The sequence below is a fragment of the Oryza sativa genome, chromosome 1, assembly GCF_034140825.1.
Source record: "Oryza sativa Japonica Group chromosome 1, ASM3414082v1".
NCBI lineage: Eukaryota > Viridiplantae > Streptophyta > Magnoliopsida > Poales > Poaceae > Oryza > Oryza sativa.
Window position 1 is genome coordinate 30239848 of NC_089035.1, and position 25117 is coordinate 30264964.

The following is a 25117-nucleotide window of genomic DNA, read 5'->3' on the forward strand; positions in this document are numbered from 1 at the left end:
TTGATGAGGTGTCATGCCTGTGGTTGTATCATGACAAAAATGCGAAATATCATAACATCTTCATGGTATAAGGTATCTATCTCACCTTCGTGGTACCTTGGAGGTGTCACGAGTTATTTTACTTGGGACCTGTTCACTTTGATGCCAAAAAAAACCTTAACAAATTTTAGCAATGCTAAAATTTTGGTATAGTTGCCAAAATTTTAGTATAATTTCTTATATAGTTACTAAAATTTAGCAGCAAACTAAATGTAACCACTTTTTTTAGCAACTTTACCAAAATTTGGTAAGGTTGAAAATGACATCAAAGTAAACATGCCCTTGATGTGTAATTGTATTTGTTGGAACAAAATCTAACATGCATGGCAAGGGTTCCTGTCTTCATTGGGAAGAGCCCTAACTTGAATACCGGGAAGAAGGGGAGAGGATCAAAGTGAGGTTAACAGTGGATGGAATGGATCCCGCCATCACTTTGCCCTTGGAGGGCATTTTATTCATAAGCGACGAAAAATTACGTTATTACCCTTGTCCGTTTACATAAGAGTAAAGTCATCCTGGAGCGTTTTAGTCATTTATTACATTAGTTAACCAAACACCCTACCTCCCTAAGAGTGGGGTTTATCCCCCAATAGGCCAATAGTCCTGAAGAACAAGAGAACTATTTAGGCTTAGCATAGATCAAACAAACCCATCATCGAGAGGGCTAGGTATCAAAGGGTGTGCCATCGCAAGAACAAGGCGTTTTGCGACGTGGATTGGCACACGGTAGAGCGTGGGATAGAGGCACCGATGCATCATAAATCCCCTAGTGGCCCTCCTAGAAATGCAGCACTAAAAATTGAGTAATCCCATATTAAAGAATATAAGTATTTATTGGTTGTGTAGCAAAAGTTAAGGTTTTAAAAAAGGTTTGGTGCTCCCTAGTTAGATGTTGGGTGAGATGGGAAGAAATTTGAGGGAAGCGATTGATGAGTCAAGTAATAGTGTTAGAAGTACTTACATATTTTGGTACAAATTTCAAATGCTAAGTGATTTTATTTCGGAACAGAGTGAGATATCTTCTCTTATTGAAAATTTAATGATCTCCTGCAGATTGAAATGAATCAACGCCGTATATCTTTAAAAAACCAGCCAACCACAACCATTATTCTATACCAGCAGAGCGATGCGATTCATTTTCTTTAATCATTTACAACACATGTACAGCTTCACTAATTATAGCAAAACCTCCTAAGCTCTATGCTTACACAAAGGCGTTTTGCCCCTTGGCCCCTTAGTATACAAGCCCAAAAAGAATTGCAAAGAAACAATGCAAGGAAAAAGTGAACACAAATATACAACCAACGAACCAATCAATAAAAATCAGAAACCTATAACCTCCCCTAGCAATCTACTCTTCAATGGCCTGCTATCTGGTATAAAAATGAATTATGCGAACTGTACACCCTATCCTACGGATAGGAACAACTGATTTATCCACAACTTGCAAGGCTCCATGGTGAGAAAAGTTAACTGTTCCCCCTTTGCAATAAAAACGCAAAGCTTGGGTTTTCACGAACAAAAGGTAGCAAATCATCTTCAGCCACCTCAATGATTGGCATTGTCTTTGCAATATCATCAAGTGAAAAAGGTATGCTGCATTAAGTAACGAAGCAAGTAAAACCATGAGCCATCAGAACTCTGGTCCTAAACTGAAAAGCTACTAATTCATTCATCCAAATGTAACAGACAGCTGACCATGAATCATCATCTAGCAGTATGGAAAAGGTTGTGACTGTATTTGATTCCTCGCGTACTGCACTTTTCAAGCTTGATGTGAACTGTAGATAGAACGGAAATAATTAATCAGTAAATGATTCATGTCTGAATGAAAACAAACAAAACGGGGGCAAGCCCGCAAGATCATATAGTGCATAATGAAGCTCATCATCTAACCTCTGCTGAGATAGCGTTTGAACCATTGATGTCATCCCAGTACATACTAACTATGCGCTCAAGCTGTTGTATGCTGAGTGCCTGAAGAGATCGTAAAAACATTAGCAAGACAACTTATTGAGCAAGGATTGCATGTGGAAAAATCTTAGTAAATAGTAGTAGAGCACTTACAGGGCACACATCAGTGCGTATCTCTTTCAGTGTCCTCATTGGTTTGAGGGAAATCACCTGACAAAAGGAGTTGGGCATGGCATGCATTTATTATTAAACGGTATCAAGCATCAAATTTGAATTGTAAAAGGAAAAGAAACAGTTTTTTTTCAAAGAACACGCACCAAGAAATCAACAGCCTGTCTGATATGCTTCAGTGCATCCCAGGCTGAACCTGCAAACTGTATCAGACAAAAACGCATTAGGCGGTAGCTTCAGAAAATCCATATAAAAACAGGGAAGTGAATAACCTCTCGAGTAGCATTGTCTGACCAATGTTTTAGTTCAGCTAGTCCAACTTTCACATATTCCCCATTGCTAAATGAACAACACTCCCGCCGCAAAAGGAGTCTATTTCAACGGGAATGAGGATTAGAGACTCTCACATATGTCAAGACAAAACATTAGGATGGCGCGTTTACCTGTTAAATAGTTGAACATCAATCAGCGAAAATATCTGTGTGAATAGCTTGTGCACCAAAATTGATGGAACCTGCAAATTCAACCAAATAGTCAAGTGCATTCAGAGCCTTCTGCCAATCGATGCTATTTGTCCATAACAATTGGTCACCTACATGGTTTGCCCTTAGAACATCCAAATAGTTGGTGAGGACCTTTACAATGGCCAACCAATGTCCAAGCTGATTTTTTTGCCCCAAGCCATTCGCATGTCCTTTTGCTGGACTGTGAGAAGTTCGTGGATCCTGAGGATATTCAAATTTAGACATCTTTCAATTTGGTTCACTCTTTTTTACCAAACAAGGAGCATGTGGCAGCTACCTGGATACACAATTCAAGCAATGGATTTAGTTCCTTCTTCACACTGTCACTTATCATACCATAAACCTTCTCAATTAGATCCACAAGCTGTTGCTTGAAGAGCAAAGCTGGATATTTTGCCTCAACTTGGGGTAATCCAGCAGCTCCAACAACTGGTTGGCCACTGAGATAAGCAAGCCCAGCATTTGAAGTTTGACTTGCATGAAAGATCCTCTCAGATGAAAATCTTCGCCTTTGTGGGGTTGAGATTGCTGTCCTAGTAGTTTTGAATGATCGCTGGAGGAGAACTGTTAATGTAGACAAGTTGGATAACCAATAGGCCAATGCTCTTGTATCATTTTGGGCCTTCAAGGGAGGGAAAGCTACCATCAGGACATTGCATGATGTAGACTTGCAAGGAAGATATACTACATAAGTTATTGCGATGTGATTCATTTTCCTTTTGTTTTCATGTTTTGCCAACATTTCAACGTTTCCACAGTAACTGTGAATTAATCTTACCTCTCCTGAATTTTATGTACATGTTAGATGTTGTAAACTATGAAATTGGATAGATAAGATTCTCTGTAGTTCTGTAGAAATTTGCAACACAAAAGTGTGCTCTATGAAAATCAGTACTATATGAGAAAGATAAGGATACTATAAAATTTAAAAACTAAGTGCTAGGAACCTCGGTTGCTGAATTTATAGCCTGTAGGATGCTGTCAAAGACACCAGTCTTCATTGCTTCAAATGATCTCCAATGAGAGAGACATTGATATATAAGAAGCGCAGCAACAGGCTTGCTCCCGAAAAATCCAAGATATTGTGAAATGCAAGTGAGTAACCACTGCTGATCGTCCTGAGGCTGCTGACTCTGAGGAGACTTAGAAAAAAATAATATCATTATAAAAATAAGCTCAAGGCTTAAAGCTCCAATTCAATATGCAGCATAAATACTAGCAGAATACCTGGTATTTCTGATTAAGTACTTTTTGTAGTTTCTCTCCTTGTTCAACATGTTTTTCATTATTCAAGTCAGGAGGATTGCCCTATAATGCATTTTCAAGTGAAAAGTCACAGGATCAATTATTTTTAAGACATTGTTCATAAATTATATGCAGCCATATAATTGGTATAACTCACTATTGAAGGTATCGTTTCTGATGTGCCAGTTGAGGGCTTTATTTCAGCTTGTCTTGTGTCACCATTCAAGATATGTCCATTCTCTGGGCTTCTCTGTTAAAATACATAAAACAGTCAGTTTTCAGCAGCAAACAATCCTGCAAAGAATATGTAAAACGGGTTCACCAAAGATACATTACATGAATCCTAGTGATCTTTGAGCGTGAAGCTGAAGATTTGGCTGTTGATGGTGGAGTTGCAGTTGCTTGTTGACGGAGAACTTGGTTCTCAGCTTCTAAGTTCGTTGATTTTCCTTCCAACCTGTTTACGGAAGGATGGAAAAGAGTTATTTAATTGAAGTTGACAATGATAGAGTGAGCCTGATACCATCATGACAAATAGGTAAAAATAAGAAATAAAAATTGCATATGCACCTTTGTAAGGTCTCTTGAAGTTGAGTAATAGTTTTGCTAGACTCTTCAATTTTCTTAATCAAGTCATCATTCCGTTTGAGGAGGTCCTCATTTCTCTTCAGTAGATCTTCGTTTCTTTCACGAGCTTCAGTAAGAGCTCTCTTGGCCGCATCACTTTCTTGTTTTTCCATAACAAAGGAAGACAATCTTGAAATGGCATCAACTTGAAGCCTGGTTTCAGATAAGAAATTAGTGTTGTAAAGCAATAAACATTTCTTAAATAACAGATAAAATAAATGGTTAGTGGTGATCCTATTGTAGTCTGCCTCTCAGCAGCAGCACACCGAAGTTTGAGAAAATATACAGGATACAGATACTAACTTTTGTGCTGTGTCTTGGAGTAGGTGGATCCTGTATTCATTATCACTAATTTTCCTGAGTAACTCTTCATTTTTCTCTTGAGCTTCAGCAAGAGATTTCCTGATTGTGTCGTTTTCTTCCCTTGCAGCTTCCAAAGAAATATCTTTTGCTTCTATATCTCCTTCAAGCCTGTTTTGTTGGCAAGCATGCCATTACAAGATCAGTTAATTGAGAACCAGAAATAACTCATAATATATTAAATACCAAAATAAAACATCATAAGCTGGCAGTGTGTGAAAGAATGTATGAACTTGTATTGGTCTAGAGTAAATCCAAAAAGAATTAGTGGAGGTACAAACTTGATTATGGCATTCTGAAGATGTTCGATTTTTTTATCAGTGTCTTCAATTTTCATTATTAACTCTTCATTTCTCTCTCCAGCTTCAACAAGTTCTTTCTTAATTGCATCCTTCTCTTGTCTCTCTGATAGCAACAAAGCATCCTTTATCGTTGAATTTTCTCCGATCCTGAATCATGATGAAAAAATAAATACAAAACATTAACATCTCATAAATGAATATATTGAGCAATACCATGCGAAGTACCTTTCTATGGTATCTTGAAGAAGATCAATTTTCCTGTCAACATCCACAAATCTCTTTAGTAATTGTTCATTTCTTTCTTGACTCTCAATCTGAGCCTTTGTTGTTGCATCATTTTGTTCCCTTTCTCTCAACAACAAGTTCTCTTTTGCAGCTGTATTTTCTTCAAGCCTGTATTGGCAGAAGAAAATATTTGAGGAATAGCATATGTTTAATGATAATAGGTAATATAGCAACTGCAAAATTGAATGAGTAGGATCTCAGCATAAGCATATATGTTGAAATAAAAACTTGAAGATAAATATAATGGACCTCTGTATAGTAAACTGAAGCTCAAGTATATGTTTATCATCATCATGAATTTTCTTGAGGAGTTCCTCATTTTTTTCCAAAGCTTCAGTGAGAGTCATCCTTGTTGCCTCATGTGCTTGCTTTTCTGTTAATAGTAAAGCCTCCTTGGCAATCCCATCTTCTTCAAGCCTGTGGATGTGAATAAAAGAACACCAATGTAACACAAGTTATGGCATTTGCAAACATGGAAGTCAAATTTGGCACATGTGATCCCAACTAGCACTGATTGTGCACTATCTGTCTGACCTTTTTATGGTACTCTGAAGGCTATCAGATTTTCTATCTGAGTCTTCAAGTTTCCTTATTAATTCATCAATTTCCAAATGTGCTTCAGCAAGCAATTTTAAGGTTGAAGCATTCTGTTCCCTTTCAGTTAGCAACAAAGACTCCTTTGCTCCCACATTTTCCTCTAGTCTATCCACACAAGAAATGGGAACAAGGCGTAGGGTTATGTCATTGAAGATAAAATATAAGGCTAGCGCTCTAAGTCAGTAAGAAAAGCATGACTTGATCCTATGAGAGATAACAGACCTCCTAATTGTGTCCTCATGTTCTGCTATACTTGCAACATTGTCTTGCATTTCATCCAGTAATTCCTCAATCTCTTTCTGAGCATCAGCTAATTCTTTCTTGGTCTCGTTGTTTTCACGTCTTTCTATGGCCAATAAGGAATCTATGTACGCTATTCTTTCTTCAAGTCTATGGTCAAACAAGAGAGATATTACTAATAATTAGTTTTAATCTTACAAATACTTGAAAGCAAAGAGACTAAACCTTTTTACTGAATCCTCAAGCAGCATAATTTTCTTATTTGAATCCTCTACTCCGTTCATTAACTCCAGGTTTCTCTCCTGAACTTCAAGTAGCTCTTTTATGGTGTCATCATGGCTTTGCTTTGTCATAAGCAGCAAAGAATCTCTTGCTGTTGCATCTTTTTCAAGTCTATACTTGATGGAATTAAGGAAATCAATGTTAGTACACAAAGGGGAACTCTAGTACCAGTTAGTGCACAAATCTTGAACTTTGCTGCTAGTTATGATAGGCTACCAATAAGTTAGAATAATGAGAAACAGACCTTTCCACATTTTCCCGAAGCTGTTCTATGTTTTTCTCAGCTTCTTCAATTTTCCTATATAATTGTTGATTTATTTCTTGAGCTTCAGAAAATGCTTTCTTGGTTTGATCATGCTCTTGTCTTTCTGTTAAGTAGAGAGCATCTGTTGTTGTTGCCCCCTCTTCTAACCTATGTTCAGGATTAAATTATAACAGCCGCAATCTATAAAATCGATGGAGAAAATATATAGTCAAGCCGGACGCTACACCACACAAGGTTTTCCAGGTTACACCCATTCAAAATGGGAAGCTACTTAGCATCTCCTGTGATAAGTCTCAAACTACAACCACTCATGATTGCACAACTTAAATCAAATATCATAATGCTTAATTCCATTCACCCACTTTAAAACTTCAGAAACATTGAATTCTTCTTTCCTATGTGTACATCATTTATCAACAAGTTCCAGGTGATGGTGAGAAGGTCACCAGGCCTTCAACAGAGCAAGTGAACAAGGTCACCTGCTCCATATATTCACACTAATGTTCGAAGCTATACTTCTACCCCATACCAAAAAATATGCAGGTTATCCGCTGATAAATACTGAAAATTCCTATTACAAGTAATGTACTTCTTTAATAATACTAGTCATCACATCCCACAAAAGAGGAAGTATAAGGAAGAGACGAGCACCACACAAAACTTCATGACAAAATCTATAACTACTGTTTTAAAAATCTATACATCAGGATGTTTTGAAGGTACATGAAAACACATGCAAGTAAATTCCTGGTACTAAGTTTAGGCAACAAACAATGCTTCCATGAAAAAAAAAAACAACAAACCTTTCTATAGTTTTTTGAAGTAGGTCGGTTTTTTTATTAGCAGAAGAAATTTCCTCCAGTAATCCTTCAATCTTTGCTTGCGCCTCTGCTAGTGCTTTGGATGTTGTCTCCTTTTCCTGACGCTCTGTTAGCAGATCTGCCTCTCTTGCAGATGCATTTTGTTCAAGTCTATGCCCATGGATTAAAAAAAAGGTAAAAAACTAAAGCCACACAAACAGGTTTCATCAATGGTTTCTATTTTGGAGTAAACGGACCTTTGGATGTTATCTTGAAGCTGATACACACTGTTTTTAGCACACTCGACCTCCTTAACTAATTCCTCAATTTGATCCAGAGCTTCAGTTAGTGTTTTTTTGGTCACTTCATTTTCTTGCCTTTCAGCTACCAATAAAGCCTCACTTGTGGTAGCATCTTCGACAAGTCTACGAAGTATTGAAAAAATGCATCATAACTACCTAATAACAACATTAATGATCTATAACCAAATACTTGAATCTTCTACATTGAAGGTATAGCAGATTTAGATTCAACGAGCATGTCTGTCAAGCTACTAATAACACTCTTCTGTCAATGAAACAAGTCTGCACAGTTTATCCTGAAGCAGATTAATTTTCTTAAGAATATATGCTACTCCTTATTGAGGCACTACCTTTTCTGGATCTCTTGCAACTAAAGAATATCCAGTCTCATCCTCTTCTTTTTTTTTTTCATTTTTGTGCCAGCCATCCCTTAAGGCATGACTAAGGTTGTGTTCTTACCCTAGGTTTCCCAACTCATCTCCCTCGTTTTCCACATACACGCTTTTCAAACTGCTAAATGGTGCGTTTTTTGCAAAAAGTTTCTATACAAAAGTCCCTTAAAAAATCATATTGATCCATTTTTGAAAAAAAATTAGCTACTCCCTCCGTCCCAAAATATAAGCATTTTTAGCTATGAATCTGGACAACTGTGTGTCCAAATTCATAGCCAAAAGTTGTTATATTTTGGGACGGAGGTAGTAATACTTAATTAATCACACGCTAATGGATCGATCCATTTTCCGTGCACACTGTTCCGGTTGGGAACAAGCTCCAGCGAACACAGCCTAAGTGTTGAGAAAGCAAAACGCTGAACCCCTTCTTAAAGCTAGGAACCAGGGTCATCACATTAAGCAGTTCATATGACCCTAATTGAAAAAAATATGATGAAGTCTTTTAGATATGTCAAGAACTTCCCAAGTTTTTTAGAGCAAGTTTTATAGTGAAGGTGGATGCTACATCTAATTTGAGCCATGTCATCTACTCATTATTTAAAGGTGGCAAGTACAACATATCGCCTCTAATACACAAACCCCAATCATTTTCTTTTATTAGTTCACTCTGACATCATCTTACACTTCTCTTGGAGATTGTGTAGAGGTTGCCCCTTGCATGAGGGGTGGCTTATCCTCTCTCTTCTAACTTCTCTCCTCCACCTCATCACCTTATCCTATGTGGCAAATTTAGAGGCAGGGTCTAGAGGCTTATAGCACTTGAGCAAGTTTAATACTCTCTCTGTCCACAAATATTGCTTTTGCCCGGATGTGATACATCCTAATATAACTGTCGGTGAAATGGGCCCGGGGGTACGCACAGTAGAGGGAAGTATCCTTCCCATCTAGTCGCGTGGCTACACGGCCTCGCCTCCCCCCGCCCCTTGGGTAGCGCTGAGGTGGCCAGGGGGCCTCGGGGTGCCACGTCGCACCCCTCGGGCTTTCAGGGCGTGCTACCCCGAGGCCCTCGCCCGACCACCACGTGGCGGGGAGAGCGGGCGGGGCGAAAGACACTGCTCCGCGCCTTCAATGCGCGGCGCCCCAACTGTCCCACGCCGCATTAGACGTGCGGCGCCACTCGATTGACCCATGTCAATCGAGCTTGACCGGCCTGTGACCGGTCACAGGCGACGGGACGGGGGCAGTGCCCCCACGTTCCGCCCTGTGTCAGGCGGAGTGGGAGCAGGTATGCCCTGTCCCATCGGCACGTTGCCAGGGGCGCCCCACGTGCGTGGTAAGCCGCCGAAGTCTTCATACAATTAATAGGGAATGACAGGGATGTCTCCCGTGTCAGGCGGGGGGCGTTTCTGGGCCCCACCTGGAGCCAGGCGACCATGTTGCTTCCGGTTGAAGCAAAGGATAGCGGTATGATTAGGGCCATGTGCCCCCCCCCTCCGATGGAGGGGTAGGTACAAACGGTGTATGTGGTATCCCCTTGGACTATAAAAGGAGGACCTCGTCCACCGAGAAAGGGGACGACTCTCAGAGAACTTGAGCTCGGAGGAAGAACAGCTAGGTTTCCCTTAGAGCTCAAAACCTCTTGTAAAAATTCACCATAATCCCATACACAGGAGTAGGGCATTACGCTCAATAGCGGCCCGAACCTGTATAATCCTTGAGCTCCCACACAGCCACGAGAGCGATCTAGCAATTAGACCGCAAGCGGAAGTAGGCCCTTGATCATCGCGCCATTTCCCCTAGCCGAACTCACAAAGAAGGGTCTCACGACCACCCGCTAGAGAGGATCGCTCCACGACAATAACAAATTTGGACAGACTCTGTCCAAATTCGTCGTACTAGGATATGTCACATCCAACCAAAAAACCTTATATTTGCGGACAGAGGGAGTAGTATAGCCAACTGTCAGCTCTAAAAATTGACACATTATCTACAGCCACTCTAATAGCCTACCCATACAATAATTTTATATAAATATATATTGCACCATTAATACTTGGCCCACCTCTCATACACACACAATATTTTGGAACCCATGCTGCAGCTGGCTACAAATCTTTAGCCCGCTTTTCTTCTCTCTCCTCTCCTCTCCTCTCTCCTCCACATATGTCTGTAGCTAACCTATAGCATGCTATTATACTTGCTCTTATATATCCTTCATCCGTGTCCATTCTTTTACAACAGAATTCCATTACTGCTTTACATATTGCATGATGTCTCGGAACTTCTAAGAGAAGGTGGTTAATTGGGAGCAAAAGCACCTCGTTTCGCCAATCAGAGGGCTGCTACTCAGGGTGTGTTTGGATAATGGGAAATGGGGGGGTGAGATTGGGATTAGGAAATGAAGCAAGGGTTAGGATTAAATAGAAGAGGGAGAATGAATGATTAGGATTTAAAAGTGTCTTTTGGTGGGTGGGAAATCATTTCCCTATCCCATTAGCCAAACACTGCCTCACTGATAGAAGGATACTTACCTATGCTAGATGTGACTAAATGCATGTAGTAGAATATTGACAAATACCAATATTGATGGTGCAAGATAATACCGAATCAAGTACATAATCTAAGGTAAGAAAGGAACCTCTGTAAAGAATCTTGAAGCTGATTGTTTCTCCTATCAGCATCTTCAAGGTTTCTTTGTAGCTCCCCAATTTCTACCTGAGCATCAGCTAGTTGTTTCATGATTGCACCATTATGCTGTCTCTCAGCTTTCAATGAATTCTCTACTGCTGTCACATTTTCCTCAAGTCTGATCAATGGGGAACAAATAATCAGCTGCGTCAATGTTTACTTATAGAGGTGATCTCCAACAGCAAGATCATTAATAAAGCACAAAATTAGTAACCAGAATTTAAACGGGTAGAAAATAAATCCGAAACAAACTGCCCTAGAATATAAAAATAAGTCAATGCAAACATCAAACAGCAGACCTTTGGGTGGTGTCGTGATAGTGAGCAATGCTTTTATCAGCATCTTCAATTTTTTTGAGTAGTTCCTCATTTTTATACTGTGCTTCGCTTAGTAATTTCTTAGTTGCTTCAGTTTCTTGCCTTTCTGTAGTCAATAAAGCATCCTTCTCTGTTAAACTTTCTTCAAGCCTATGTTCACAAAAAGAAGAAAGAACTGTTATTGAGATAGTAGAACAGATTTTGTAAAATACATATGGTTGCAAAAGAAAATGACTTCATGATTGATCAAAAGTTTCCATGCATGTCGAGCAATGGCCATGTAACTTGTAAAGAATCTAAAAACCTTTGTATAGTAGTCTCAAGTTGAGTAGATTTTTCATCAGTATCCCCAGCTTCTCTCAGAAGTTCATCAATTTTAGCTTGTGCTTCAGCTAATTGTACCACAGTTTCCTCATGTTGTTGCTTTTCAATAGTCACTGAAGATTGTAATTTTGTAATGGCCTCCTCAAATCTACATATAGAAATAGATTGCAAGCCATCAGACATCATAGTAAAGGAAGATGGAAAGATATTTATGACCAAACAATAGAATATCAGTTCACAAGAACTTTCTAGGACGAACCTTTGAACTGTTTCCTGAAGCAGATCGATTTGTTTCTCAGCATCTTCAAGCTTGCTTGCAAATGCTTCATTTCTTGCTTGAGATTCAGCTATTACGGCACTAGCTTCTTCCTTTTCCTGTCTTTCTGCTAGCAAAAGGGCCTCCCTTTCTTGTATAGTCTCCTCTAGTCTGTATTGAAAAAGAATGGGAGTGCATTTTAATGCTATTAGAGCCGAAATGGTATGTGCCCATTACAGTAAACTATCGGTTGCACATAAATGAATCTAAGGGAACAATGGAAGCAAAAGAATACCATGAATTTCTGAATTGACATAAATGTCCCTCAAATCATTTAAAGAGGCATCTGATTTTCATAATGAAAACATGTAGTTATAAAAGAAATACACCAGCAAATACACTTTCTAGATCTGGCACCAGTCAAACAAAATGTCCAGAAATTACAGTGGTCAGAAGTGGTTAACTACCAAATGAGAAAATTGTGGGTTTTATACAACATGGAGATTTATTGGAATTTACTATAAAAGAGTGCTTTTCTGGGGAGGCTAGAAGAGATGGAAGGGGGGTATTTAGGAGGGAGGAGGTGCAGTGAGATCCAATGAATAAAATGATCTAAAGTTGAGAATTCGAGTGACACAGGTGTTTCTAGAACTGCAAGAAACATAAAGCGTGCACCATCTTATGTATGAACGTGCATGTCTATGTCTGTTATGTGCAGGCATTAGAATGTAGAGTTATGTATGATGCTCTTTTTATTTTGGGAGAATGCATGTTCTAGTCAACTGTTTTCTGGTTTAGCTTCCACAATCAACAAGAAATAATACTGAACACTCAGGCAATTAAGAAAAAAAGACAAACCTCTGCACAGTATCGCTAAGCTGCTTGATTTTTCCATCTGCATCCTCGACTTCCTTGCTCAATTCTTCATTTCTTTCTTGAGCATTAGCATGTGCTTTCTTAGTTAAATCATTTTCCTCTTGTTCTGCTACTAGAAGCGCCTGTCATAATAGTGCACTCACTGAATATCAAAATATTTCATACCATGCCTAAATGAGCTAAAACAGGCCAGAAATAAATATCATGATTGCTTCTACTCCCTCCGTTTCACAATGTAAGTCATTCTAGCATTTTCCACATTCATATTAATGCTAATGAATCTAGACATATATACCTATCTAGATTTATTAACATCAATATGAATGTGGGAAATGCTAGAATGACTTACATTGTGAAACGGAGGAAGTAGAAAAATTACAACTGTACACTGCTGACTCTTTTTAATATAAACATATATACAACAGTAAATTGCTATTGTAAACCATTTTATCAAATGTTAATAGAGACCCTCCCTAGTGGTTCAATGTACCTTGAGTCCTTCGATTTCAGAAGTCAATGAACTGATCTTTTCTCTTTCTTGCTCAAGAGCTTCCTCAACAGCCTTTTTAGCTGATTCTCTTTCCTGCATTGCTGTGACGTCTTGCATTCGCTGTTCCATTTCATTAAGAGCGGCCTGCAATTTAGAAACTTCTGCTACTTTGGACTTCTCCAGATCTGTCTGCAAATCAAATACACATACATGACCAATAGTTTCTATGTCAATACGGATACAACCTGCAGTGCCAACGTAAGTCAGTGCAGTTGCACCATATCTGCAGTAATTTAATTGTACTCAAGACCAGGAATTAACCCTTAATTTCTTTTCCAGGCCCAACCGGTTTGTTAGCTCCTCCACACGTTCCTCCAATTTCTCTTTTGCCACCTTAAGAGCTTGTGTATCTCTTGCAGCCTAGAATATTTGTGCATGAGAAAATTTGCTTTAGTAAAGGAAAAAAAATCCATCAGTTACAAATCAAAAGGTGTTCATTTACCATTCTGAGCTGTCTCAGCTCCCTTCTGGCAACCCTTCTTCTCCAAGCACATTGATAAGTCAATGCTGCTCTCTTCAGTTTTAGATAGTTAGAGTTATCTCTGTGGCAACGCCACTGGGTCTGCAGATACACATGTCCAAATGATGGTCTAAACATAAGCAAATGAAGATGAATGGCACATACAACCAGGAGCTTGATGTCCATCTACAGTTGAACAAGGAAAGTAACAGTGAAGTGTATACAAGAACAGCTAGCCTACCTGGATATGGGTAGTAGCCTTGTTTTGCTTTCTAAACATGAATTCCTTGAGAGCTGCCATGGTTCTTAACCCTGTCTGCAATGTAATGGCTGACAAACGCAGTTGAGAATAAGTTCTCCATGCAAAATAACAGCGGATATTTTTCTGAATTTTTATTGCTGCTGCTTCTCGTCTCAGGCATTCATGCAGTTTACAAGCCAATCTTGCTGCAATCAGAAGAAAAGCTCTCAATATATGTATACAGGTCCATCTATATACTACACAAAAACATTTTCAGATACCATCTGAAAAGCACTTTACCTCTAACAAAGGATTGCAAGCAAACAGATGCATTACGCAGTATCAGGAACTGCTCACGAGCAACATGAGTACGAAACTGACCCTGAACACCTCTTGCTGCATTATTCCGCACCTCTGTTCTTCTAGCATCTAATTCAGCCATCTGACCAGCTCTCAGGAATACTTTGGTTCTTCCAATCTGTAAGTTGCAATTAATTTTTCAACTATAGGACTAACTAAGCAAACTTCCAAAGCATTATATTTTCCTAGACACTAAACAAAAGCAACCAAAAGGACAACATGCGTTGTGAATCATCTGCTTGCAAGGAGTCAAGTCAGAACCTTCTAATATGTTTTCAACAGTATAATCCTACTATTAAATCATATCAAGAGAGAAAAATATAACTCATAAAGAACAGCTAAATGGTGGTGGGCCAAGTCCAAGGCCCAAAATCATTGGTAGTCTCTTCAATAAATCCATAGTTGGTACCAACCACATCAAACCCCACTATAAGCAAACCCTATACTTCAGTGGTTCAACCCACCCTAGGTACCTCTAGCCCTTTCTGATGAGCTCAGTATTTTATTCTTTTCGTATTTTTTTTTATAATTTATGTCGTCCACATACAGCAACCCAGTTTGTTGGAATACACACAAAAATAATTTCAACTTCTTGGTTTAGAACACAATCTAACCCAGAACCCGATTGAAAACCGAACCAGACCATCCTTTTATTTCAATGCTGTTTAGACTCACAAGGCAAACATGTATGCATTTATTCTCAAAGTGGCAAAGTCTCACCCATTTCAGACAATGTTTATCTGGCCAGTAACCACCTACTTTAAAAGATATAAGTTGTCCCTACTCATTAAGAACATTCCCATGGCATACATGCCATTTTAGTGAAGATGTACATGTCATATGGCCATATGGGGCCATGCCTATGGTAGCCAAACAATAAATGCATGCGATGGCTAGTAAAACATATTTCACCTGGTAACCCTGCAGCCCCATTTTATCCAAAACCTTTTGGCAGGTGACCTTTTCATCATTTCTACAGAAAAGCATGTGGACCATTTATTAATACAAACCAGAAATGAAAGGGTAAAATTTATTAGACAAAATGAAGACACTAAATTGTTGAGGCATTGATACTCACTTCTCTTTCACAATTTCAGAAGCAAGAATGCGAAAGCGATGAAGAAAATCATGAAATAATTTCCTTGTGGGATATCCAGCACAGCTGATTCTAATCGCTTCAAGAACACCCTTAAGGATGAAAAACAATTATCAGAAGGCACTATGAAACTGTACTCCACGAAATTTCAAAAAAGGAAATATAATATCTACTTACCGAACATCGAAGTTGCTGCAGAACATTCGTGTTCTCAAATATAGCAGGTTTAAGAACACTATTTGGTTTTACACATCTAATGTAATGAGGCTCTGTAGAGCTCAACGTCTCCATCAGTTCATGAAGTTGCACCTGGAAATTAAACTCAATCAAATGAGAGGTGTTTCTATATCAAAGCACAGCTAAAGAAAAGTAAACACCACAATCCCACTCTTTATTAAAAACTTCAATTGTTATTATACTAATCTGTCAAATAAAATCCCTAAAGTTATATACTACGTATTTAGATTCAGCTTAGGTCCTTTCTGCTATATCATGCCATGAATCTCTGGCATAGGACATAGTAGCAGAAAAAATGTAATGATTATGCAGTATGCCAACACATTAGTCTAATATCGTGTCGCAAGCGAGATTCTCCCATGCTGTTTTACCTAAAAAATAGCGAGATTCTCCCATGACATTTAATTCATATCACTAGTTTGGTGATGTGACATCGGTCTAATAACATGGCATGGAAAAATAATAAGCTCAGATTACAAGCTATGTAAGGGTCCACTAAACATATTTAAGTTTCTACCATTAGTAGGAAACAAAAGTTGAATTCATAACCCACATAGTATAAAATAGTGACATAATAAACAAGTCTAATATAGCAGAGAGTTACCTTAAAGCGAGTGGCAATTGAGGACTTTGATGATTTTGTGTTCTCTTCTGATGCCGGGGGGAACAATGCAGACACAAAAGAGCATCTGGAAGCATTCAGTAATTCCTGATGCTCTGCTACCACGTAATCTTTGTTTTTGTCCAGAAAATGATCAGATTGATATATCACCTGGAGATATATTTAAAAAGTGTGACATTCTCAGACAAATTTATGAATAAAGATAAGAGCAGTACACTGAAAATGCTTACATCTCCAGCATAATGTTGGATAGTAAACGCAGTACGAGAAAGTTTTGGTTTGGTAAATCTTTTGTGATTCTTGAACTTTTCGTACAGCTTCTGGGAAAATGTCTCGTGTGTCGACTTTGGGAACATGCTGGTTGATATAGACAATAAAAGAAAAAAATATCAGAGACATTAGAAATGTCATGCGGTGCAAAAAATGCACACCCCTAAGTAAAAACAAGAATGACATGTGTTGCTTGGGAATGAACATCAGGTGTCCACTTCAGCATATTATGAAAAATAGGATCTGGCAATCCACATAACATATATTGTTCCTAACTAAACAATTGATCAAAATCCACTTCTCTACATAAGGCATGCATCAGCGTAGTAATACACATATGTAGACTTTTTTTTCTTAATATGTCCCAGTAAAATTGGAACATGCAGTGAAAAACAAAGGAAAAATGGGAACTTACCAAGCTTCATCAAGAAGTGCAATAATGCCACCTGGTTTCTGGACACAGAAACGTGATAACTAAATATTAGAACATAAAAGATAAAAAAAAAGGTGGTGGTAATGTACAACAGGAACATAGACGTGTTTTGAAACTACAATCATCTGTGGAAGGCACTGTAGCAATTAAGTATGGTATCATCTACTGGTTTAAAGAAGCTCAAGATCAGGTAGACCAATGTTTTCCCATAGCTTACGTTGGTTTTATTCGATACTATTGAATTGCATGCACCGACCAGTTCAACCCCAAAGCTTAAGCTGATGAGGAAAGGCAGACAATTCACTTGTACTCCAACACTCCCCTCCCGCAAGCCCCAAGCGTGGAATAGAAGTGGCTGCAATTTTTTATTTGATTGCGTGCCAGCCTGGATTCGAACTCGAGAACTCTAGCTCTGGCACCAACCAGTTCAATCCAAAAGCTTAAGCTGATGAGGAAAGACATACAATTCACTTATACTCCAACAAATACTGATCAACTCAAAGGAAGATAAGATTGGCATAATATTGGTGTATAATATGGAACTTTGTCTAAAAATACTGAGGCCTTAAGTCAAATCAATCTTCAAATTCATTATGAGATTTTGTCTAAAAAATCGTGCTGAAATCAGTTTATATCACTAATCACTATTGCTGCTCCTACAGGTAAAAGGTACAATCCCAGAATATGGATCCTATTCAAGTTAGCACATCCACCGAAGTCAGCTTCAGGCCCAAAGTCTGTGGCTTGAGCTTGGCTAGTCTTTTACTTGAGCAGATGAAAAAGCTCAAGCAATCCATATAGATAGGCTTTTGCTTATTTTTCCCCTAGCTCCCTGGGTATCCTTTGAAACTACACCAGCTATCAATAGTTGGATATGAAGTAAGTGAAGAGCGAAGTCATTAAGAAAGGAAAAGGGGTTTATAGTATTTCAGTGAATAAGCCCGAATTGGTCAAGACTGTTTATGGGCCCTTCTATATGATACCAGTTTGTGGTTTCATTGAATATGCTTCAGGCTCGCGATTCAACTTTGGTCGTTATGGATTGATACCAAAAAGGCATTCAGCTGGACATGGGAGGCAGCAACTGTTAGCACATGGCAACAGCACAGTTTCTATAGGCATCTCAGGGTTACACAACTGCATAATATGGGCCTATGTATCTGACACAGTAGAACATTGTCTAGCTAAGTTGAGGATTAACATGTTACTTGGTCATCTATCTTATCTGTTGCAGTAAAATTATTGTTAGCTTCATAAGCCGTGTATCTTATCTATTGGTTACTTAGCTTCATAAAGGAGCTGCCATCTACTTCCTCTGTCCCAAAATTAAGAGGTTTAGCAAAGAAACACACAGGTTCTTCCCACACTCCGGTTTTCCCTCTCCCCACAAACTGTCGATTCCACCCAGCTATAGTCTGGGTTTACTCATTGTGATCTGCGGATCATAACAGGACCTAACTGCATTAGCACTTGGGGAAAACAAATTACAACAGCGTAGTTAACCAATACCTTCTCGATCAAATCAAGTACATCTTGGTTATCTACAAACTCTATGTAACTCCAGTTAATCTGCTCCCTTGTATACTCCTCCTGCTCCATTTTGAATACATTCTGCAAAAACAAGCATCCATGGTTGCTTGGCACAGGAAGCAAGAGAATAACAGTCTACTAATATGATGAGTTGTACAGGTACCTGGTTAAAATGTTGCTGAAGTTTTTCATTTGTGAAATTGATACATAATTGCTCAAAACTGTATAGCAGCAGAATACAATAGAAGGACTTAGCAAACTCATATAGTGTCTTCGATAGCATAAATTAACTATTCTTTCTGCACCTAGCTAGTTACCTGTTAGTTTTAAAACTTTCAAAGCCATATATGTCAAGTACCCCAATCAATTTGTCCGAATTTGGGTCTTGCCCAATCGATGCATTAATTCTATTTACAAGCCTGCAATAGTACAACTGTACATACTTAGAAAGGATATGCGCATAAAAAGTATGGAATGAGTTGTCCCTAGTCAACTCTATTACCAGTCAAATAATCGAGAGTATATTTGTTTTGCTAAGCCATCCCTGCTAACAGTAGCAGAACTAGGACCAACTGTAGTAGTAATCACTCCTTCTGGTGTATTTATTTCCCTTTTTATCAAGGCATTCTCCAACTTCTTGCAGTCACACCTGTAATAAGCATTTCACAATGTATTGTAGATTGTAAATATTTAAATATTGGAAAGATGGCACTAAAATTACAAAGAGAAGTGAAGAACTTAAAACGTCAGGCATACATCAAGAGCTCTGCGGCTGTATTAAGATGGAATCTAGATTTGTCATCCTTTATAACAGATGAATCTACCTCACTCCCCTTTGCAAAATTAATATTTCCAAGATGCAGCACAGCAGCAACAACCCGGAATATAGCTTCCTGTAAAAGAAAATGTCGTTTGATAAAATGCATCCCCAGTAAAACAATTCAATACTTTAAGGGGGCAGATTTTAAAACCTGTTCTTGCTCAATGATGCCAACTGTATCCATAGCATTTCTAGTTACAAGATACTCTTCAGCATCGTTGATACCATCAACTCTAATGCAAGACGACTGATTGAGGTAATGAAATGAAGATGGATCCCCCAGCTTATACCTTTTTATATCCTGCAACCACAATTTTGGCATAAAAAGTAGCACATGTAACAGGTTGAAAAGAAAGATTCTACATGCAAACTGAGACCACAAACAGGGAAAAAAAGTACCTCTGGTGGCGCAGCACAGAGGAAGTAAAAGCAATGGTAGTTTCGCTCTGGACTATTGATTTGGCAGACTCGAGATCTCTCAAGCAAGTAAGTTCTAATAGCAGCGCCAGATATCTTCCCACTCTTGTCAAATTGGATTTCAACGAACTTACCAAATCGACTTCAGTATGTTAAGAAAAATTAACATCCATGTAAGTATCACATAATCGTAGTATGAACAAGAATGAGGGAATGAACTACTAAAGTTAATATTTGATTATTTTACTGTCTGTGTGAGCTAAATGTCGTGAATACAAAATAGAACCAGTTAGTTTTGATCTTAGATATTGAGAGGCTAAAATAGTTATATGTTTATCCTTCATGGCCTGCTGACCCATACGCGATCAGAGCCAAAACGATTTGCATTGGTAATCTTCTTGAAAAGCAAAATGGTTGCTTGAATCTAGCAGGTGGGACCAGTTCAAATATTTGGCAAAATACTAACATTAGCAGCCATTGAACTTTTGTTTTTTCTTTCAAGAGAGTTCTAAGTTCTAACCTAACTTTGTTTTCTCGAAAATGCAGGACTGCGTTTCATTTCATTAAGAAGAAAGAAACTAAATACAAAATGAGGGGGCTAAACTGACACACACCCAAGAACACGCCCACACACACAACACCTAAGGTTGACACACGACCAGAACAAGCAAACACAAACTAATTGCCCGGGGTAAGCGACCTACAGAGAAGCTCTTGGAGAGCGTAAGCTCCAGGCCTCCAGCTAAACTCCACAAGCTAAAATCATTTTCTATAGCCTGCAATACCATTTTCCAGCTACACTCAGTTCTAGCTTAACTTTGTACTCAGTACATAATTGCAATACCATATGACCAACCAAGTTCCATGCCTCAAGGTTCTACATATGTGAAAGCTACGGTCCAAATTATTTTATCGAGACTTTACTTCGAAACAAAAAACATTTCATATTGTAAGATCAAGACCTTCCTGAAATAATCTATACAGGATCATGCCAGTGAAGCGCTAATGATCAGAATACGTTCACAGAATAGTAATTTTTGCTTTTGTAGCATGTTTATTTTTAGCAACACACAGTTATTCCGCAAGTGATACCATAATAAACTCTGCTGCTCCTTCACACCTTTGATTATGATGTATACAACACAACTGTACTACCACTTTGTTTGTGTTACTCTGAACTCTAAAGCTGCAAACAGTATAGATTTCACTATCTTCTTATTTCCATGTTATGATATGCATACCTTGAATTGTTGTTCCGAACAGTTTTTGCATTCCCAAAAGCTTCAAGGACTGGGTTTGACTGGATCCAAAACACAAGTGAGAAAGAAAAACAGCAAAGAAAAATAAGGAAATTGATACATTAGAAAACACTATATCTTTTGAACTAATGGAACTCCAGTGATATCAGAAAGATGTGTTAAAAACATAGGAATCTTTCCAACTTACTTCTAAAACCTGCTGTTCAACCGTCCTTCCTCCTGTTCCAGACCGCCCACCCAAATATGCAAGATATCTCATCAGCAGTTTCGTCGTTTCAGTCTTACCAGCTCCACTTTCACCACTGACCAAAATGGAATTGTTCCTTCCTTCATTCATCATTTGCCTGTTTCCTTATTCAGACAAACGCAAAATGGTTTCATCAATATAGGAGGAGCACTTCCACACTTAGGTCAGTAATAAGATGAGGTGCTAGTACTATAAAAATTCACCTGTAAGAGACATCAGCTATTGCAAATACATGAGGATCTAGATCCCCAAGGTTTGCACCTTTGTATTTTTCCATAGTTCGGACATCAACAAGATTAGGCAGCCTTTGGAACGGATTTATGGCAATCAGGATATTGCCGGTATAGGTCTGGAACTCAAGAGAATATCATTAGGGGAAAAACAATGGACTAGTGTTAATGGTTGTTCTTTTGACATTACAATGAAATGATCACTCACATAGATTAGATTTCTTGCATATCTGACAGCCAGATTATCTAAAACACCAGGCTCGTGCAAGTATGATAACCTTGTCATGTCATCGACTCCATCAGGTGGTGCTTCTGTGTCTTTAGGATGTATATCTGATACATTTGCAATAACCTAGAGGCAAAAAATAACAATTACCATTTACATACAAAAAACAACATGCTATAGAAACTGAGTACCGTAGATAATGTCATACTTATAAAAGTCTTATCAAGCACATCATTGACATCAATATACACTCATTGTAGTCGATTTTCTCGAATCAGTTATACACAGGTAGAGCTAAATGAAAGCCACAAATTAAACCACACTAGCTAATGTATTTTGCTGCTCTGAGAGGCTACAAAATGTGCAATGGGAGTTAGACATCAACTGCTTTGGATGATTTTAGAAAGAGATACCACAAATCTTAGATGTTAAAGTATTGTTAGATGGTTCAAACACCTCACTAGCCTTTTTGATACAACTTATTACCATGGGGCTGTAAGTTTCCTACAAATGATTTTTCTGCTAACTATTTTCCTCTAAATGAACACAGCAGTCAATACTTGCTTAGTCAAAAACTAGAAAGTGGCAGACATGCAGAAAAACTGAAGTCGTAAACTCTCTGGAACAAAAAATTGAACTCAAAAGCCATTACGACTCAAAATTCATAGTAATATAATACAAAATTACAACTCAAAGCATACCGTCTTTCCCTTGGTTGTGCGAACATGGGCATTTTTACCATCAATCCGGAAGACCTCACCATCAACCCAAGCTGAATCTTTATCTTCCACCCAGACATGAGAGCCTATAACAATGTTTAACATAGAAGCCTGCATTTGTGCCAAGCAAAAAAATAAGAGTATCAAACAAACTGAAATGACATGCAAATGGGTAGGCTATACATTGTGATTTGAAATTTAACATCTGGCTATATATTTGCATTAGATTAATGTATTGTCAGAAGATGATATAGCATTTAGTTCTGCTTTTGTATTGAGTAAAAATTTGTCTCAATTTTACTACTTTGCATACATTTAAAATCATCCCACATAGTTCATAAGGTACATACATGATTCTAGTTTACAGTATATATCAATTTTAACATATGATCAACAGATGAATTTCACCCAGAGCTTATACGGTTGGTAATTCATGCGATCTGCCTTCATTCCATTAAACTATACCAGAAGCGTTCCTTCTAAAAAAAAAAACTATACCAAAAGCGAAAAAGTTTCCTCCAGAGTTTAGCTAATCTCTCATACAAGACTGAACTCCAATCCATATGTCACATATCTAGCAAACAAGTTCAACTGAGTTCGGATGCAAGTGAAATGGCTAGATATTCAGCTAGAGCGCATCCTGACATATCATTGGTGATTCCCGCAAAGTGCTAAAAACCACAAAAGAGCTACTTATTGCTACTGTTTAGTTCCTAGGATTTAGTTTATCCAACATGCTTTCTAGAAGAACCCAATGAATTCATACGCAGAGTAAATGGAATATCCCAAATTCCGCAAAAGGGCAACTACAATCCACTTAACTTTCCCTGTGCTCCCAAACACGAGCTCGCTCCAAAACCACACAAATTATCCCCCAAACCCAGCCAAAAAGCAAAAGCGCAACAGAAGTAGACAAAACCGCACGCCGACACGAGCAGCACATCGCATCGCGCACCGGGGAACCAAAAACAAAAACAGGAAGCATCGACAAGTAAGAAAGAGGCTTAGAGCAGACACGAACCATGTCTCATCTGCCGCAATCGCGCCCGTCCCGTCCCGTCCCGAGAGAAGTGGCGCACACTGAAGCCCCAGGAAGCCCCGCGATCGGACGGGAGGAGACGCGGCTCGGCGGGGCCGGGGGGGCGCCGACGGGCGATCTCCTCCCCTCCCCCGGGCCGCTCGCCGATCGCCTCGCGTCGTCGCGATCCGCGCACGGCTGCGGCGGCGGCGAGCGGGGTCCGCGGGTGGTGGAACCGTCGAGGGCGACCGCGACGAGAGGTGAGCACAGGGGCACAGCGGCGCGCCTGGAGAGAAGAGGAGAGGAGGTGGTGGTGGTGGTGGTGGTGGGAAGCCAACCAGACTCGACTCCCCTAGGCAACCAAAAAAAAATGGCGAATAACCAATCAATCAATCTCGGTGCGCGACGCGAGGCGGAACTGTTCCGTTCGTCCGCCCCGCCCCGCCCGCCCGCCGGGCCACCACCAACGTGCGGTCGGGTCACCACCTCACCTCGCCCGCGTGGTGCGACATTTTCCAAAAGAGGCCGGTGGGCGAAAGGCGAGGGAAAGAGAGAGAGAGAGAGAGAGGAAGGTGGCGGCCGGTGCGCGGCGAGGGTTAAAAGCCGAGGTGCGCGAGCGCGACGGCGACCGGGCGGGTGGTGGGGGAAAGGTGGCGGCAGCGGATTCCGAACCGGGATGCGCGACCAGAGCTTGGGTTAGCGCAGGTAAACCCTCGATTTTGATCGTGTTTGCTCGTGGAAAAAAAAGCGTTTACACCAGGGGGGGCGATTTGGCAGGTGGGTTAGTAGGCTGACATGTGCGGGGAGAGACAGACAGACAGCCGGGCGGGAGGAGGGCGTGGGAGCCACCTGGCCGACAGTTAGGCAGCGTGTCGTCATTGGGCGATCCATAGAGAAAAAAAAGGGAAAACTCGATAGCTTTCGGCGAAGCACGCACACTTGCCACAGCGGAAAAAGTGCACGACACTGCTAGTCTACTACCACCAGCTCCATGTACTCCAGGATCGATCGGAGCTTCATGTTAACCACCCAACTGCTGTTACGTTTTACGTACGTACGCCGTGCATGCAATTGCAATTCATCCGTCGTAGTACGTCAACATCACTACGTACATCTACGTTAATAGAGTCGAATGGTACACGTACTCGATCGGTACTCTTCCAACCGAAGCGATCCATCGATCGATCACGTGAGCAGCTTGTGCTTTTTCTCTCGTCCGTATAGCTAGTTTCGTACTCGTGCAGAGACTTGGTATAACTGCTAATATAGGAGTAACTTTTATTCAGATGCAGGTGAGGTACTCAGCTGCTTTTGTGTAGAACTCTGTGATGCCACGACTGCTCGATAGTTAAGTTCCATGAAAGCAACATTTTGTTAGCTAGCTTCACGCCTCTGGTCCAAGCGAAAATTACAGCGTAGCTGACGCCTGGCTGACCAGCTGGGGTCGAACAGTCCTTCTTTTGGGTAACACGCAGTTGTATCATACTAGCAGTCATGCGAAGATACAGCAGATCAACTTATTCATTGTGTTATTCTGCAGCGTGTTTCTGAGACATATTAAAATATGAGGAGGAAA

General features: G+C 39.6%; 1 protein-coding gene across 10 annotated transcripts; it reads right to left on the reverse strand.

The window, feature by feature from the left end:
* Positions 1 to 1118: 1118 nt before the first annotated feature.
* On the reverse strand, positions 1119 to 23879 carry LOC4325942 (myosin-17). Of its 10 annotated transcripts, none has more exons than XM_015760790.3 (53): positions 23545 to 23879; positions 22506 to 22634; positions 21787 to 21930; positions 21552 to 21697; positions 21289 to 21445; positions 21084 to 21142; positions 19825 to 19984; positions 19577 to 19726; positions 19362 to 19498; positions 19108 to 19254; positions 18923 to 19024; positions 18769 to 18826; positions 18585 to 18686; positions 17058 to 17095; positions 16603 to 16729; positions 16355 to 16522; positions 15691 to 15822; positions 15496 to 15605; positions 15330 to 15390; positions 14358 to 14535; positions 14058 to 14263; positions 13799 to 13918; positions 13618 to 13716; positions 13297 to 13485; positions 12789 to 12928; positions 11934 to 12101; positions 11655 to 11822; positions 11333 to 11500; positions 10984 to 11151; positions 7909 to 8076; positions 7655 to 7822; positions 6831 to 6998; positions 6530 to 6697; positions 6287 to 6454; positions 6002 to 6169; positions 5717 to 5884; positions 5408 to 5575; positions 5162 to 5329; positions 4824 to 4991; positions 4464 to 4673; positions 4230 to 4350; positions 4051 to 4143; positions 3876 to 3956; positions 3596 to 3781; positions 2926 to 3270; positions 2721 to 2849; positions 2568 to 2638; positions 2397 to 2496; positions 2271 to 2327; positions 2107 to 2163; positions 1936 to 2016; positions 1738 to 1820; positions 1119 to 1635 (listed from the first exon to the last, which is right to left on the reverse strand). In XM_015760790.3, the coding sequence occupies exons 1-53, from the start codon at positions 23545 to 23547 to the stop codon at positions 1509 to 1511; spliced, it is 7155 nt and encodes a 2384-aa protein (XP_015616276.1). In that variant the 5' UTR covers positions 23548 to 23879; the 3' UTR covers positions 1119 to 1508. The 10 variants fall into 10 exon arrangements, with proteins under 10 accessions (XP_015616276.1, XP_015616271.1, XP_015616287.1 ...); XM_015760785.3 differs by having other exon boundaries at positions 3596 to 3790; XM_015760801.3 differs by lacking the exons at positions 7655 to 7822; positions 7909 to 8076 and having other exon boundaries at positions 3596 to 3790.
* Between the last annotated feature and the right edge of the window lie 1238 nt (positions 23880 to 25117).

Bases quoted from the DNA above. Each gene is read 5' to 3' on its own strand.
- LOC4325942 (XM_015760785.3), bottom strand. The intron at 12,102-12,788 runs GTTTGTCTTTTT...TTTTCAATACAG, and splicing joins CTTAGCGATACTGTGCAGAG to ACTAGAGGAGACTATACAAG. The intron at 8,077-10,983 runs GTTCCTTTCTTA...AATACTTCGTAG, and splicing joins CTTCAAGATTCTTTACAGAG to ACTTGTCGAAGATGCTACCA.